The following is a 16,362-nucleotide window of genomic DNA, read 5'->3' as shown; positions in this document are numbered from 1 at the left end:
CAGTACACTGAAAACACATTAATAGTGAAGGGAACACATTTTGCTAACATTTCATGTAGCTAATGGGAGGCTTTGAGTAGTAGCTGCCTGTTTGTCGTGAATCAAACTAAACCTCAGCACAACCCTTGGCATACTTACATGTATAGCATGTGCCGGACGTCACCCTTTCACCTTTAATAGACTCTGACAGGCATTCTTCTCCCTTAGATCCAATTACAAGGAGACACTTAATGAGTAAACGGTAAAGAACTGATAATTCACTCAATGTCAAGACCTTAAGGAGATTACCTGACTAATACAGTCAACGGAGGAATGATGTCCAGCGTTCAAACCTTCCTTGAACCCTAATGTGACATGACCTGTTGTCAGGACACCGGATAAAAGACAGTGGGTCCCATTTACTAAGCATGGATAAGCACAAATTTTGCATGAACATAGGTCATGCTGAGTGACGAAAGACTGTTGACGAAAGTGAGGAAAGCCTTTATATCCAAATTCATTAAAAGAATAGTTCACCCAAAAATGAAAATGTACTCACCCTCAGGCCATCCCTAGATATAGATGAGTTTGTTTCTTCATCACAACAGATTTGGAGAAATTTAGCATTACATCAATTTCTCATCAATTTCTCATCATGCCGTCAGAATGAGAGTCAACACAATTAATCCACACGACTCCAGATCATCAATTAACGTCATGAAGGCGTTTTGACGTTAAGCCCCTGCTTCTGGCCAAAATATGAGTCCATAATCCAAAATAGCACTTTGTCCAGTGGAAAAAGTCCATCCCCTGTTGTCCTCTCACATCAAAATCCACCAACATATTTGTTTAGAACAGTTTTGGACTGTTTTCTCTTGTAAACGGTGCTTGATCTATGTGCATTTCTCTCCTGATTCAGATGAGATGACTTTTTCACTGAAGAAAGCAATATTATGAGAAATGGTTTTTTAGCCAGAAGCAACGGTTTGAAGTTAAAAACATCTTGATGGATTTTTTTACAAACACACAGTTTTTTGCTTCACAAGACATTAATTGATAGACTAGAGTTGTGTGGATTATTGTGATGTCTTCATCAGCCGTTTGAACTCTCATTGGTGAGCAAGTGATGAAATGCTAAATTTCTCCAAATCTGTTTTGATGAAGAAACAAACACATCTGCATCTTGGATGGCCTGAGGGTAAACTATTTTTGAGTAAACTATTCTTTTAAAATTAGAATAGTGATTAAAATGTGATTAGGCACAAATCTTTATGAGTGGTTCTCCTGTGCTTATAAATACAAATAGTCTACACAATTATTAGTTAATGAGACCCACAGTCTCCAACGTCACAGAGAACAAGCATGTAACATGTGTTGTATTCTCTCTCACTCATGGAAATCTTGTTCAAATGCCGAGACACACATTTCACAGCACTCTGTGACTCTGCCACTCGAGCTGTATAATGTTTCTTGAACAAAGAAAGCTGCCAGAGATAATAATCACATCTCCGTCTTCACTCACTTCTCTTCCCTTTCACCAGCATGTTGGCAGCGAGATAACCTGACAGCAAATTGGCCAACGCAAAAAACGTGCAATTAATATTGACAGAGCAAAGTAGCTGGAGGGACGCCCAGCGCTACTGTGAATTATTCACAAGACTGCTGCTAGCGAGCGTTCAGCACGAGGTGACGAACACTTGTCGAAGGCTGCGGAAGACTAATCACAAATGGAGCCATTTCATGTATTTAATTAGCTGGAGGTGCTAACAGCATAGCTTAAACAATGCTGAATTTGATTTCAAGTAGCAAATGAGTCAGGGTTTTCTGTTGTTGTTGTGGAGAGAGAATTATTCTAGTAAGTAAAGAGGGTTATCAACATACAGCAGCAACTTGGCTGCATTTATAACTCTAATGCAATGCTAACTGCTACATGTTCAGTATATGATTTCTACATCTTATAGGATAATCGACTCTTAAAAGGGGGTCGATTTTGTTGACAAGCAAGTGGATGCTGGAGCAATTCAACTGTCAGTTCTGGTTTTTGAGACATTCCTGTAGATTAAACAGTAGGGCATAGCACTAACAATGGTCAAGGGTTTGATTCTCAAGGAATGTACTGTAAGAACTGATAAAATATACCTTGAAAGAAATGAAATTTGCTTTGGATTTTACATCAATGTAAATGTTACTGGGTAGAAGTTAGCAAAACAGGTCACATCAATCTATACAGCAAATATACATTGGAAACAGTGCAAAGATTTAACATATATTTCATTTAGACCTTCCAATCTTAATATACATTTTGGACAATGTCTTTATATTTACACTATACATTATACATACATATATGTCCAGTACATAAGGAAATATAAGAAAAATATATTTTTAGAATATGTATATTAGCTATATATACTATATATATATATATATACTATATATATATAATAAAATAAAATATGTGCTAACCCAGTGTTATTTTAGTGTCATTGATACTATATTATTATAGTTTTTAATATAGTATTGATATTTTATTATAGTATTAATAGTTTAAATTATTTTTTGTATTTTTTTTCCTTTGACATAAAATAAGTTAAAGCGTTTTTCTTAATATTTTATTTTATTTAAATAAAATTTAATTATTTTTTTTGTTAACTATAATAACCTTGGTGCGAACCATAGTTTATATGGTGAATTATAGCTGTTGAGAGACAATATTTTATTCTTCTTTTATTCAGCTTTTATTCTGCAATTACACAGAAATGTTCACTGAAATTAATTCAGCTCTTGTCAAAAAATTATTTGTTCTGTATTTTTATTTCGAAGAAATATCTACCCTCCACACTTTTTAGAACACAATCAATGCTTTTCAAAAACTTTGACGTGTCCAGCCCAACTTTTACAACCACTCCAATGCACCCGAACAAAAGCAGACTAGTCAGTCGTTCCAGGTGCTGTTGCGTGTACCTCTGAGTACAGCTGTGCTTTTATTCGCGATCAGTGGCAGGGCATGAGGGTGGAAGATTGAGAGTGTGGTGGCATGTTTCAGCCCTGATCAGATCTGCATGATCTCGACTCTAACAAGCATCACTGCGCACTGCAGACCCCCGCTGAGCCGCGAAGGAGAAACACCCCCACACTTCAAAAGAACAATCAGTGGACCAGAGGGAGAGAAACTGTGTGGGAGAAGGTGTAATTATGCTCAGATAATCACGAGTCAACTATTCATCAGCAAAAACATGAGCATTCGGCACAAATGATTATAAATATGATTTTTAAATAAATAATATTATAATTAATAATACATCATATTTGAATGTATAAGATACTATTAATAGTAATTATAATTAAGTTTCTACTTAATTTAATCTAAACTATTATAGCCATGTTGATTCAGTCATATTACAATACATATTATTTTCGAATGGAATAAAACTTGTTAATTTAAATCATATGAAGCATATTTTTCATTTTTAGTTTACATTACCACTGTGTAAAATATACTAAATCTCAATATATAAAAACATTAAATACGATAATAACTTCATACCTAATAATTTAATCTAAACTAATATAGCCAGGTTGATTCAGTAATATTACAGTAAATTATTTTTAAATTGAAAAAAACTTGTTAAACATATAAAGCATCTCTCTCTCTCTCTCTCTCTCTCTCTCTATATATATATATAGTAATGTGTATGTGTGTGTGTATGTATGTGTGTGTGTGTGTGTGTGTGTGTGCATATATATATATATGTATACATATATATATATATACACACATGCACACACACGCACGCACACACACACACACGCACACATACACACACACACACACATACACATTTATCAATGATATTTCAATTATATATTAGATCAGTTCATACTTCATAATTGATCTGGTAGTTCTTGTCTAATAATTCCATTTGTGAGGAATAACCACTGGATTAAAATTTGTGACAGTCGTGCAAACAGAAATGAAATGCGTAAAAATAATTAAACAAGTTCAAATGAGCAAATTTGATTATCACTCTCAACTGAACGGCTCTAATATATGCAAAAAGCTTAACCAAATCAGGCCCGTGTGCCTCCACACGGGTTGCATGGGGGTTGGATGTGCGTGTGGCAATGTGGCTGAGAACATGGGTGTGTGCCGCTTTCATTTCACACAGGGTTCATGGGTGTGTGCCTCGCTGTATAGAAGAGCAGCAAACATGAGCCAAAGCTGAGGTCTGAAACCAGACTACAGGTCCAAACATCACAAATCCATCAACACTGCGGACACTTAGATCTCGCTTTCAAAACCTGGAAATAAATCTCTTAAAATAACTAAGTTACGATCGCAAACAAATGCGAGATCGCACGTATAGCCGACTCCCATCTTCATGGCCTACTTGAGCGAAATGTGAGATTGTCATTGTTTAGAGTCACCGCAGGGCTCGAAGTGTCACGTAGTGAACAATACGCTGCCTCTGTTTTCGTAAAAATGGCAGACACACTAGTTGCATTGGTAATTCTAGACAGCAGCATTCAGCTCTGGTTCCTCTCTGACCTTTAGGTAATGCTTTAAGATCAGCTCTTTCTAAAACACGCTAACATGCTAAAACAAAACGTGGCGGAAACCTCAAACCCTTCAACTCACCAACTCCAACTGCACAATGTGGGTATCATGGTCACACCCGTCAAAGTGACCTCAAAATAACAATTATTGTAATAATCTGAGGAGATGACAGCTACTTAGAACATGTTCAACATTCAAACAACGTTTTGTTAACGTTACAACAATATTCTGTGAAAATTATTGTGTTGTCAGAATTTTGTAAAATAATATAATCATGCAATTTATATTGAAAGTCAAATTTTGTTTAATGCCTTAATCTCGGTAGTATTAAAATGCAAATTAATACAAATTAGCTAATAAAACTTGTCACTGAATTTTGTTTGCAACCCATTTTACATCAGTCAAATAATGAAAATCCTGTCATCATTTACTCATCCTCATGCCGTTCAAAACAAGTGTGACTTTCTCTCTTCTGTGGAACACAAAAGGAGATGTTTTGAAGCACGTTCATGCTGCACTTTCACCTTACAATGAAAGTGAATGGGGACTGGGGCTGTCAAGCTCTAAAAAGCACAAAAATCATCATAAAAGTAGTTAAAGTGACGTGTGCTCTATATTCCAAGTCTTCTCAAGCTGTGAATGAAGAACAGATGGAAATTTATTTTACAGAAAATCTTGCTTAAAAGAATAGTTCACCCAAAAATGAAAATTCTGTCATTATTTACTCTTTACTCTACATTATGTCCAGCCAGTTGAACACAAAACAAGATTTTTGAAGAATGTTGGTAACCAAACAGTTAATGGTCCCTACTGACTTCCATAGTATTTTTTCCATACTATGGAACTCAATGCGGACCATCCACTATTTGGTTCTTCAAAATATCTTCTTTTGTGTTCAAAAGAGAAAAGAAACTCATACGGGTTTGGAATAACTTGAGGGCGAGTAAATAATGACAAAATTTTCACTTTTGGGTGAATTACCCCTTTAAGAGCCCTAGTTCCAATTCACTTTCATTGTATGGAAAAGAGCAGCTCAGACATCATGCTATAAATATCTCCTTTTGTGTTTCACAATACAACACAAAAGTCTTTTGAAAGGCATTGAGTTTGAATACAGCGCATTCCATAATATTTATTATATTATTTATTTTTTAAATAACTGTCAAGTATCAAAATATAGTAAAATAATTTAACATTAAATAAAAAAACTTAAAAAAAATACAATTAAACACAGCTCAATCACTCAATATTTCAAACCATTTATATTTAACCACTAACTTATAAAGCATCTCTAGAAATAAACCTGAACTTCAAGCAGACAAACACAATCTTGCCTCCAACCATTTTTAGGCTTTTAAACGAACAACTTATTCCTACCGTTTGGACAATGAATAAAAGATGTTGAGACGGTCTCAAACGAGACGGCGGTGGGCGGCCCGGCACATGCTACATTTTCCTCATCTCCCCCTTCTGTCATTTAGACCGCAGGCGATGACCTTGAGAATTTCCTCTCGGCCAATAGGAACTCTTTGTTTCTCTCAGCCCCTCAAATGTGCTGAGGATGCCAAAGTATAATGCCTCAAAAACACTTAGTAGTGAAGGGGGCTGCTGAGGTGATGTTTGTGTGTACAAGTAGGTGTTTTTGGGTGGAACTGGAAGTGCTGAATATATATTGTACGGATATATTTTCATTGTCTTACAGAAAAAGTGCACTGAATAATGGCGATGTTGTACAAATTGTGTTTCCTTGCTGCTTTATTTACGTTTGTTTATGCGTGTCAGTGTGGCACATGTGCAATCATTTATCTCCTTTAGCTTCTTGGGCACACAGCACAATTAGACATATGGATCCCAGAGGAATTCTGGGAAACAACAACAAAAAAAAAAAACTGGGAGCGCATCATGCACTGATATAATTGCATGTTTATGCAGACTGATTGGTGACATATTACCGGTTATAATGTGCGACCTCTTATCATAAATATGGCTGTGTCATAAAGATTGATGGCAGATTTCATACTACCCAGCATGCATTGGACAGATTCACAGACTGCCAACATTTTTTGGCCTCTAATGAGAATATGAAAAATCACTGGCTGCAGCTACGAATCACTTGCTGACTGCATGGATTTCAGTTGCTGCTTGTTACTTGCAAATGACAAAGAAAATCATGAGATTTGCTCATCAAATGACATGATTTACTAAGTTCACACTGGCGTACGTATATCTAATAACACCACCACTCCTTATTAATACTACAAATTGCAGACAATCCACATATATTACAATTACAGTGAGGTTTTTAGTCCTAAATTGCAACCCTGAGGGAAATCTACGAATCCGGCCGTCACCGTGTTCATCATAACATGACCTACAGGGACCACATACTGCTGGAGATCAGCTGCAGCACATGCTCTTTCACACCACATGGGGATCCAGACATCAGGTGGGTGGGTGTATAGAACTGATGAATGAACCGAAAGGTCATTTTTAACGGGGAAGTCGCTCGTGAACAGCATTAGGCCAGGTGTAGCCCCGTTTTAGCAGTTACAGTTTTGTCTATTGTTCTTTTCGGTGCGGCGAGTAGAGCTTTTGTCTGGGGTCCTCCATCTGTTCACGCGCTTCCTGAACTTGACAATAAGAATACACACCTCACGAGGCAAGAGGAACGTGTCAGGTGCAAAAAAGCTAAACATTGTTGATGGTAAACAAAAAATACAAAAAGACAGGCAGATGACAATGGGATAGACAGACAGATAGATAGACAGATTTTATTAATCTCGTGAGGTAGATAAACTCCATAAACATATCAAGTGACCACACAGAGAAACGACAGCGTTGAATATGAATGAGACCGTTGTACCGGCTGGAACAATGACCTCTGTCACCGGTAATTCATACCTGATATCTCGGACTGCGGGACGCCGTTTAACGTGAAGCCTTTGCCGCTGTAGAACTGGCGCACATCCGCGCAGCTCCGCACTTTGCCGCCCGCGTTATCCGCTGACAGAGACACGGAGATGAACGACACGAGCAGCGCGACCGCTGTCAGATCCATTGTGTCCTGATCCAGAGACCGAGGAGGAGGATGAAGTCCACTGACGCTGATGCTCTACACTTCACACAGCGATTCAACGCATCCGACTCTCTCTACAACAGCAGGATAGAGAATTAAATCCACTTGTTTAGGGAACAAGCAAACGCACGTCCAGGTTTAAAACCAGTGGTCCTGATGAAAGAGGATGTTTGTTATTGATCAGTCCGGTGGGGATCTGTTTCTGGTGCTCATGTCTTTACGCACTATTGATAATGCATAATTAATAATATCCCTCTAAGTAGCTAGTATAGTATGAACAGTAAATACTGTTGTAGTAATTGCGGGACAAAGCGCACAGTGCTGCTCCTGTGCTGACTGTCTCTCTACTGTCCCGTTCTCACTGAACAATAGTGATGTCCGATTTGCGACGGAGTCGTTCTTTTGAATCGGCTCCTTATAACGATTTGGAGGAATCGATTCGCAACATTTTCTGTAATAGAAACAATGCATTCTTTGGTGAAAAACTAGCGTAAGATGGTTTGCTTCTCCAAATCTGGTCTGTATTAATGCCTGTAAATAATAAATAATATGCCCATAAATAAAAATAGCCTAATAAATAAATAAATGAATGAATGAATGTAATTCTGAGTTTATGTCTCACAAATCTGCCGTTTTATCATGAAATTCGAGGGAAAGAAAGAAAGAAAGAAAAAAGTCCGAGATATAAACTCAGAATTGCAAGATGTTAACTCGGAATTGTGAAATAAAGAGTTGCAATTACTTTATTTATTTTTACGTGATGGAAAAAAATAATAATAAAAAACTGAAACAACAACAAAAGAAAGAACTGTGAGATGTAAATTCAAAATTCAGAGGGGGAAAAAGTTAGAATTTGGACTTCTGATGAAAAAAGTCAGAATTGCGAAATTTTAATTCAGAATTGTAAGAAAAAAGTCAGAATTCTGAGTACATAACTTTTCAGCAGTTTCATTGCCAACAATTTTTCTTGCGCTTCTGAGTTTATTTCTCACAGTTCTGAGAAAAACGTCAGAGTTGTGAGATAAAATGTATTCAGATAAAAATGTATTATTTTTATTCAGTGGCAGAAACGGGCTTCCATAGATCTGACTGGTGTGTTTTGTGCACATTTTCAGTTAAGACCAGCAAACCTTCATCAAGGTTGGTATTGAGCAATTCATGAACATTTACCCAATTGTAGTTTGTGAGTGCAGTGAATTTTTCTTTTCTTCATCTAGCAATGAAAACTGGCAGCCAAAATAAGCTAAATTAAGTGGGAAATTGGTTTGGGAGTAAAACTTTAAAGTCAATGAAATGTTGGAGACATAAACAATAAAACGTTTGGTTGTGTCTTAAAGAGCTGAATACCTACAGCATTTTGGGCATCAAATTAAATTTGCTAAATTAAAAAGAAAAAAAAAATCTACAGCAAAAACGTAATGTAAGCATAAACATTTCTTTCACAACAAAAAATAACCTTTGAGGAATATTTTGAGGTGATGAATCAAATGAATCGACTCTCTGAAACGATCCGTTCGTTCGAATTTCCAATGAATTTCCCAACATTACTGAACAAGTCCAGCCCTGAGATAGAACAAAGAGGAGGGGTGGGTGTAAAGGCACCTGCAGGTGGTAGTCGACGCCCCCTGCCGCCTTCCCAGACTACTGTAAGGCAATGTATCCCGCACTGCAATTGATTTTGAGGTGGGATATTAAATGGACGCGATCGTGTAACAGAGTGAATCGGTTATAGGCTGAAACCGAGAACACAGTCAGCTGCGAAAGCCTGTTATTTTTCAGTCAAGACACGTCTAATTAAGTGCACTTAAATTCTTGCGGGTTTGAGTCGAGCGGGGTTATTTAAATTAGGCTACATGGGGTTACACAGCTGCATAAAGAATAATTATTTTCACGACAATAAGCGCACAGCCATGCCGGTTAAAAATGAAAAGTGAGTCATAATTGACCGAACTAAAAGAATAGTAAAGCACTCACTTTTTGAGCTCAAGGCAGTTTCAAAGGCAGCATTGCCATATGCACTTTGTTGGCACAAAAACGCAGCAATGGCGAAATGAAGGGTTTCAGTGCGGCTGAGATCAGGAAATGTTCATGACAGCTTAATTGGCATCTAAATAATAAGACACAGCTAATTAAAAAAAGCAGCATTAATTACATGTCTGCTGAAAGACATGAAGACTCAATTGCGTTCTGGGCGTGACTGGTTTATTGCAAACATCGCTGTTATAGAGTAGGCTTCAGAATATGTTGTCAGAAATTATGTAATCGATACAAAACAGGCTCAGATCGGGCTGAAAAACATTTGGATATAGCCTACAAACCGGGATTTAAAGGGGCCAGGAACAGGAAAATAAAATAGGCCTAATAGAAAAACGGGGCTCAGCGGTTGATGTTGCCGCTGAGGTGCCACTGAATAGAAACTAAAATTTAAATTTCAAAGAGCAAGAGTGAGAGCTCGAGAGAGAGAGAGAAAGGGAGAGAGATCAAAAAGACACGTGTATACTTTGAAAATATATTTTATTGATCGATATATATGACACGCACAGAGCTACATGGAAAGCGACTAATTAATTCAAACGAAAGTTTAAGACTGTGACGTAACGGCGAACTGTCGAAACAAACAATAGGCCTATGTAGGAAAATGTTGCATCTAGAAGGGTTAAATGCCAATGTTATGAAATATTGTACTAAAAATAAGTGTTTGAGTGTCCTAGAGTTAATCAAAAGCACAACCCGACTAACATATACACACTTTGTATACAGATATTTCAGTATAAATATGTTAAACGTACAATTTGACTTTTTACAAAAAAGCCCTAAAATCGCACAAGCAGGTGGGTCAATCTTACAAAAACTGGGTCATTTTTCATCTCAAAATCAAAGGGAAGAAAATATAATATTTTATGTAATGACAATTGGCCTTTTTTGTAGACAATTAAGATTTATTTATTTATTACATTACTTGTATTATTTTAATGGCAATTATGTAGATTTTCCTCTGTAATGCAAAGAATTATAATGGTCATTACTGCATTTTGGGGAAAATTTTATTTAATTGATTTACTTTTCAGATTATAGAAATAAGAATTTGGAAAAATCTTAATGTTGCAAAATTATTAATATATATATATATATATATTATTTTGAGGTGAAATACAACCTTTGTAAAATTCACCCAGGTATAGTGATACAGGAGAATTAAGATATTGCTCATTCTTTCTTGAATATAATCCACAATAATACTCACACATTTATAAAAACAAAACAGCCTTTCCACATAATTCCTGCAGGAGGGTGTAAATGAATTCAGGACGTGATGTGTTACTCTAAAATGTACTGAACCAGACGAACATATTTGTAAATCCTTATTCAATAAAGTTTCAAAATGGCGGCACTATAAATTATGACAGTAAAACCACCAAAGAAATGATGGTGTAACTTGATCATACATTTATGTCTGCTTACACTACTTAGTAGCTACATAAAACCCTTTAAAACAGGCCAGAGCAAATGAATAACTAGTTTTTGAATAGTCACATCCTGTGGGGGGCCGACATGAGAACTTACTGAGCATCTGATGAGATCAGAAGACGAATGTGCAGACTTCTAAGGGCCTAGTGCAAATGCATGCTTGAATTGTTCAGTCTTTTTACTGTGCGTCAGAATCCACCGGGCCAAAGAAGGAGCTGTATTAGGAGTAAGAGCTGAAGAAATAGGACAGATGAGATGGTTGGGATGTGGACGACTCCACTATTGTGCGCACCCAGTTTGGGTCTGGAGTTGGGCGGCTGGATTGGGATAATGGCTTCCCGTGGTGGAATTCGTACATGGACTTCCTTTTTAGTGAGCACTGTAGGAAGAAGTAAGAAAAATGAACAAAATGTGTAAGAATTAGGTGCAGATATCACATTTAAACAAGATTTTCAATGCGATGCAATAGAAGAACAATTTTGAGTTCTTCAAAGAACCATTTTCTCTCAGTGTGAAGAAACTTTTACCACTATAAAGGACCTTTAAGGGTGTAGCGATGCAATAGAAGAACCATTTGGGGTTTTCAGATACTTAAGTGACCCTGTTTTAACCTCTCTTTGCCAGTGACTGCAGAACTGGCTCATACCAGATTCTGTAGCTATCTGTGATATTATTTACATATCTTGTCTGTATCTACATCCTGTCTTCATCATCAGCACTTTGCTTAAAGAATAGATAGCATATAACCTAGCAAGTTTACACTTAGGCAGTCACTATAAATACCCTACTGAAATGTTTCTTCTTTGTCACATTCTGCAGACTGTTCTGTATGAGTGCTGACCTTCTCTGCAAAGAATAAAAGACAAAAAGACATAGGGTCTCAAACTTCTCACAAAAACTTTCTGCCTAATTCACAACACCTGTGTACACACATGAATTTGTTCTTAACCTCATCCTAAAAAAACATTATTTTCTTAGTGTAAAGAACATTTTAATCTAAAGAATATTTATCCACTATAAATAAAGGTTTCAAATGGGGTTTTCACAGCGATGCCATGGAAGATCTATTTTTGGTTTCCCAAGAACCTTTCAGTGAATAGTTGTTAAAATAACCATTTATTTGAAGATTTAAAAAATTGTAAGAACCTTTTTCCACTACAATGAACCTTTTTTTGGAATGGAAAGGTTCCATGGATGTTGAAGGTTCTTCATGGAACCATCAATGCCAATAAAAAAAACTTTTATTTTTTAAGAGTGTAACGACTAGAAGAACCATTTTGGATTCTCCAAAGAATCTTTCATTGAACTGTTCTTGAAAGAACTACTATTTTCTTAGTGTAAAGGATATTTAATTAATCTAAAGAACATTTCTCCACTATAACAAAACCTTTGTGCAATGGAAAGGTTCTATGGATGCTTTGTGGAGAGGTCAATAAAGAAAGCTAATTGTGTGTAATGTGAAGAACATTTTAATAATCTACACTTTTAAAAATAAAGGTTTGAAAAGAGAGTTTTCACAAGGATGCCATAGGAGAACCATTTAGGATTCTTTGAATAAAAATTAATTTTTCTTAGTGTCAAGAACATTTTAATCTAAAGAAGCTTTTCTACTATAAAGAACCTTTTGTGCAATGGAATGGTTCCATGGATGGTTCTTCATGGAACCATCAATGCAAATAAAGAACCTTTTCTAAGAACTGTTCTGAACGGTTCTTTGGGGAACCCTAAATGGTTCTTTTATGGCATCGCTGTGAAAACACATTTTTGGAATATTTATTTTTATGAGTGCACAACAAAAAAATCAATCCTTCGACAAAAGAAAGACCACTTCGGGAGCAAATCCATTGTGCTTACAGTGACAAATGCACTTTGTGCATCTACACACACACACAATAATGTTCTTGGTTGAACATATGTGCATTGCACAGCAGATGAGCAGGGCCATATATCATGACCAGGCTACGAGCCGAGAGCCGCAGCGCTTGCGAACACAAACCATCAGACGGCAACACATTAACGTTTCACAATGAAATGATGCATAGTGTCCATACACACACAAACAAATGACTTAACGTGAGGATGTCTGGGCCCAAACAAACACATTCACGGTTTGATGTTTCAGAGGCATCCGTTTACCTAATTTTGCAACAAATTCGACCCAGACGCAACAAGGCAAGGCGAGACGAAAACAACAGTCACACCTGTTCCCAGTGAAATCCAACCTGAGATTCTTATACAATAGCCATTGTACCATGTGTACAATACACAAAGAGTTCATTTATTCGCAATCACTGCGAGGAGATCTGTTGATGCCAATTAAAACGGTAAATGGGTCTGATTTGTATCAGACTGAAGAGCGAACGCCTGCAGGCTGGTTGGCATTGACAGGAAAGATGTGTAGGAATGATCACAATTGTTGTATAATATCACACTAAATATGTAGCAGTCGTGTGAAACTGAGGATTCTTGCTGATGCTGAAAGTGAGAACGTTGGAGAATCTACTTATTTAGCATATTGTTTTTTCGTTTGCCCCTGGAAACAGCATTAGGAAGTCGCTATGGTGTTTGAGGCAATATGTACATTTCTGAATGCCTAATATCAATACTGTATGTATGAATATAGCAAAATGAGTACTGCGGGATTTTAGATCATTTTGTTTTTCAAACTGATAATCAAACACCTCTACACTGAAAGCAACCAACACTGCATAACAGCATATAAACAAGATAAATAATATGTATAAAATAAATAGAAATATAAATAAAATTATAATATAAAATATAAATATATTTTTTTCATAAATAGAAATATAAGTAAATATAATTTAATACAAAATATACAAATTAATTAATTAATTAATTATACACATAAAACATATATATATATATATAAACAACCATGTAAATATAAATAAAAATATAATATTATTTAAAAATATTAATTAAATATTTAGACATATTTAAAATATTAGTAATTTTTAAATATTAAATAATGAATTAAATTAAGCCAAATAATAAAAGAATACTATTTTATTTTCAACATGAATCCCCTGGTGTAAAAATGAAATATATTTGTGAAATAACTTAAACAACAGTTTTTAAAACATAATATTAGCATTGCTACAACTGTGTATAAGTTTATTTATATCAGCAAGTCAGAAACCAGAAACATAAAGAGTTATCATTGATGTAACAGTCATTTATTTAAATAAATAAGGAAAAAATAAGCATAAAAAATTAACATGCACTACCATATGTAAGATTTTTAAAATAGAAATGAATCCTTTCATTAAGTAAGGATGCATTAAATTGATCAAAAGTGACAGTAAAGACATTTATAATGTTACAAAAGATTTATATTTCAAATTAATGCTTCTTTTGAGCATCTTGGAAAAAAATGTATCGGGATTTTAAAAGAAAAAAAAAACAATTTAAGCAGCACAACTGTTTTCAGCACTGATAATAAGATTTGTTGAGCAGCAAATCAGCATATTAGAATGAATATAGCAAAATGAGTACTGCGGGATTTTAGATCATTTTGTTTTTCAAACTGATAATCAAACACCTCTACACTGAAAGCAACCAACACTGCATAACAGCATATAAACAAGATAAATAATATGTATAAAATAAATAGAAATATAAATAAAATTATAATATAAAATATAAATATATTTTTTTCATAAATAGAAATATAAGTAAATATAATTTAATACAAAATATACAAATTAATTAATTAATTAATTATACACATAAAACATATATATATATATATAAACAACCATGTAAATATAAATAAAAATATAATATTATTTAAAAATATTAATTAAATATTTAGACATATTTAAAATATTAGTAATTTTTAAATATTAAATAATGAATTAAATTAAGCCAAATAATAAAAGAATACTATTTTATTTTCAACATGAATCCCCTGGTGTAAAAATGAAATATATTTGTGAAATAACTTAAACAACAGTTTTTAAAACATAATATTAGCATTGCTACAACTGTGTATAAGTTTATTTATATCAGCAAGTCAGAAACCAGAAACATAAAGAGTTATCATTGATGTAACAGTCATTTATTTAAATAAATAAGGAAAAAATAAGCATAAAAAATTAACATGCACTACCATATGTAAGATTTTTAAAATAGAAATGAATCCTTTCATTAAGTAAGGATGCATTAAATTGATCAAAAGTGACAGTAAAGACATTTATAATGTTACAAAAGATTTATATTTCAAATTAATGCTTCTTTTGAGCATCTTGGAAAAAAATGTATCGGGATTTTAAAAGAAAAAAAAAACAATTTAAGCAGCACAACTGTTTTCAGCACTGATAATAAGATTTGTTGAGCAGCAAATCAGCATATTAGAATGATTTTTGAAAGATCATGTGACACTTTCCATCACAGGAATAAATTACATAAAAAAAAAACATAAAAAAATAAACCAATTATTTTAAATTGCAATAAACTTTCTCAATATTACTGTTTTACTGGCGGTTCTTGGTCTGAATAAGCTGCAGTGTGGAGCAGATGTTATACTGAAAGTCAAAAATCTGACAGACATCTTTATGGCTATATCTCAGGTTTAAAATTTTTATCAGAGGGATATTAAATATGCATAAAATTTCTACACTCAGCGAGTTGATAAATGCCAACATGCGCCAACGCCACAACGTACCTAGACCCGTAATTGCTTTGCATGTGGCCGCTCATTCGTAAGACTAAGGCAAACAGTATAATTACGCCTCCGTAAAACCATGTTTACCTTCTGTCTATCAAATACGCAGGTGAAGCATGACCACACATGACAGGAAGAATGATTGCATTTGGAATCTTTCCCATGAACCTCTAGCTGTTGCAGGAACAAGCCTCCGCAGGTCACATGGTAACTCCCGAGACGGCAGAGATCTGAAACTAGATGGCGGAGACCGGTGGAGAGCACCATACTGAACGCCTCACAGAACACAGCCAACAGACTGAATACATTATCATGACAGTGAAGTGAGCGCTAGGCTCGCTTTGGCCTAGTTTTGCCAACTTCCAGCCGAGAAACAATGACAAACGAGAAAAAAAAATAGAAAGACTTACAAGACTTTTACTTGACCTTAACTCATTTTGCATTTCAAAAGACAGCTCCTCGGACTCTGCAACTTTTGCATAGTTCAAGTTTATCTCAACAACTCAGGTAATGAAAATACGTTCTAAGAACATTTTGGTAATGTTCCCATTAAGTTATGAAAACGTTGCATCTATTTACCTATTCATTATA

The 16,362-nt window shown here is 35.0% G+C and overlaps 2 protein-coding genes across 2 annotated transcripts in view; both read right to left on the bottom strand.

Annotated features, from left to right (window-relative positions):
- Positions 1-7,979, bottom strand: part of LOC107653615 (glypican-1) — a 36,205-nt gene extending 28,226 nt beyond the window's left edge. The window contains exon 1 of the mRNA XM_016440367.1: positions 7,439-7,979. Within this exon, the coding sequence (XP_016295853.1) occupies positions 7,439-7,595 (157 nt within the window). The 5' untranslated portion in view covers positions 7,596-7,979. The remainder of the gene's footprint in view (positions 1-7,438) is intronic.
- Positions 7,980-10,808: 2,829 nt separating this feature from the next.
- Positions 10,809-16,362, bottom strand: part of LOC107653614 (glypican-5-like) — a 50,873-nt gene continuing 45,319 nt past the window's right edge. Inside the window, exon 9 of the mRNA XM_016440366.1 lies at positions 10,809-11,460. Within this exon, the coding sequence (XP_016295852.1) occupies positions 11,270-11,460 (191 nt within the window). The 3' untranslated portion in view covers positions 10,809-11,269. The remainder of the gene's footprint in view (positions 11,461-16,362) is intronic.

The sequence above is a fragment of the Sinocyclocheilus anshuiensis genome, unplaced genomic scaffold, assembly GCF_001515605.1.
Source record: "Sinocyclocheilus anshuiensis isolate Anshui unplaced genomic scaffold, SAMN03320099.WGS_v1.1 scaffold1079, whole genome shotgun sequence".
NCBI lineage: Eukaryota > Metazoa > Chordata > Actinopteri > Cypriniformes > Cyprinidae > Sinocyclocheilus > Sinocyclocheilus anshuiensis.
This window is presented reverse-complemented; position numbering and strand designations above follow the sequence as displayed.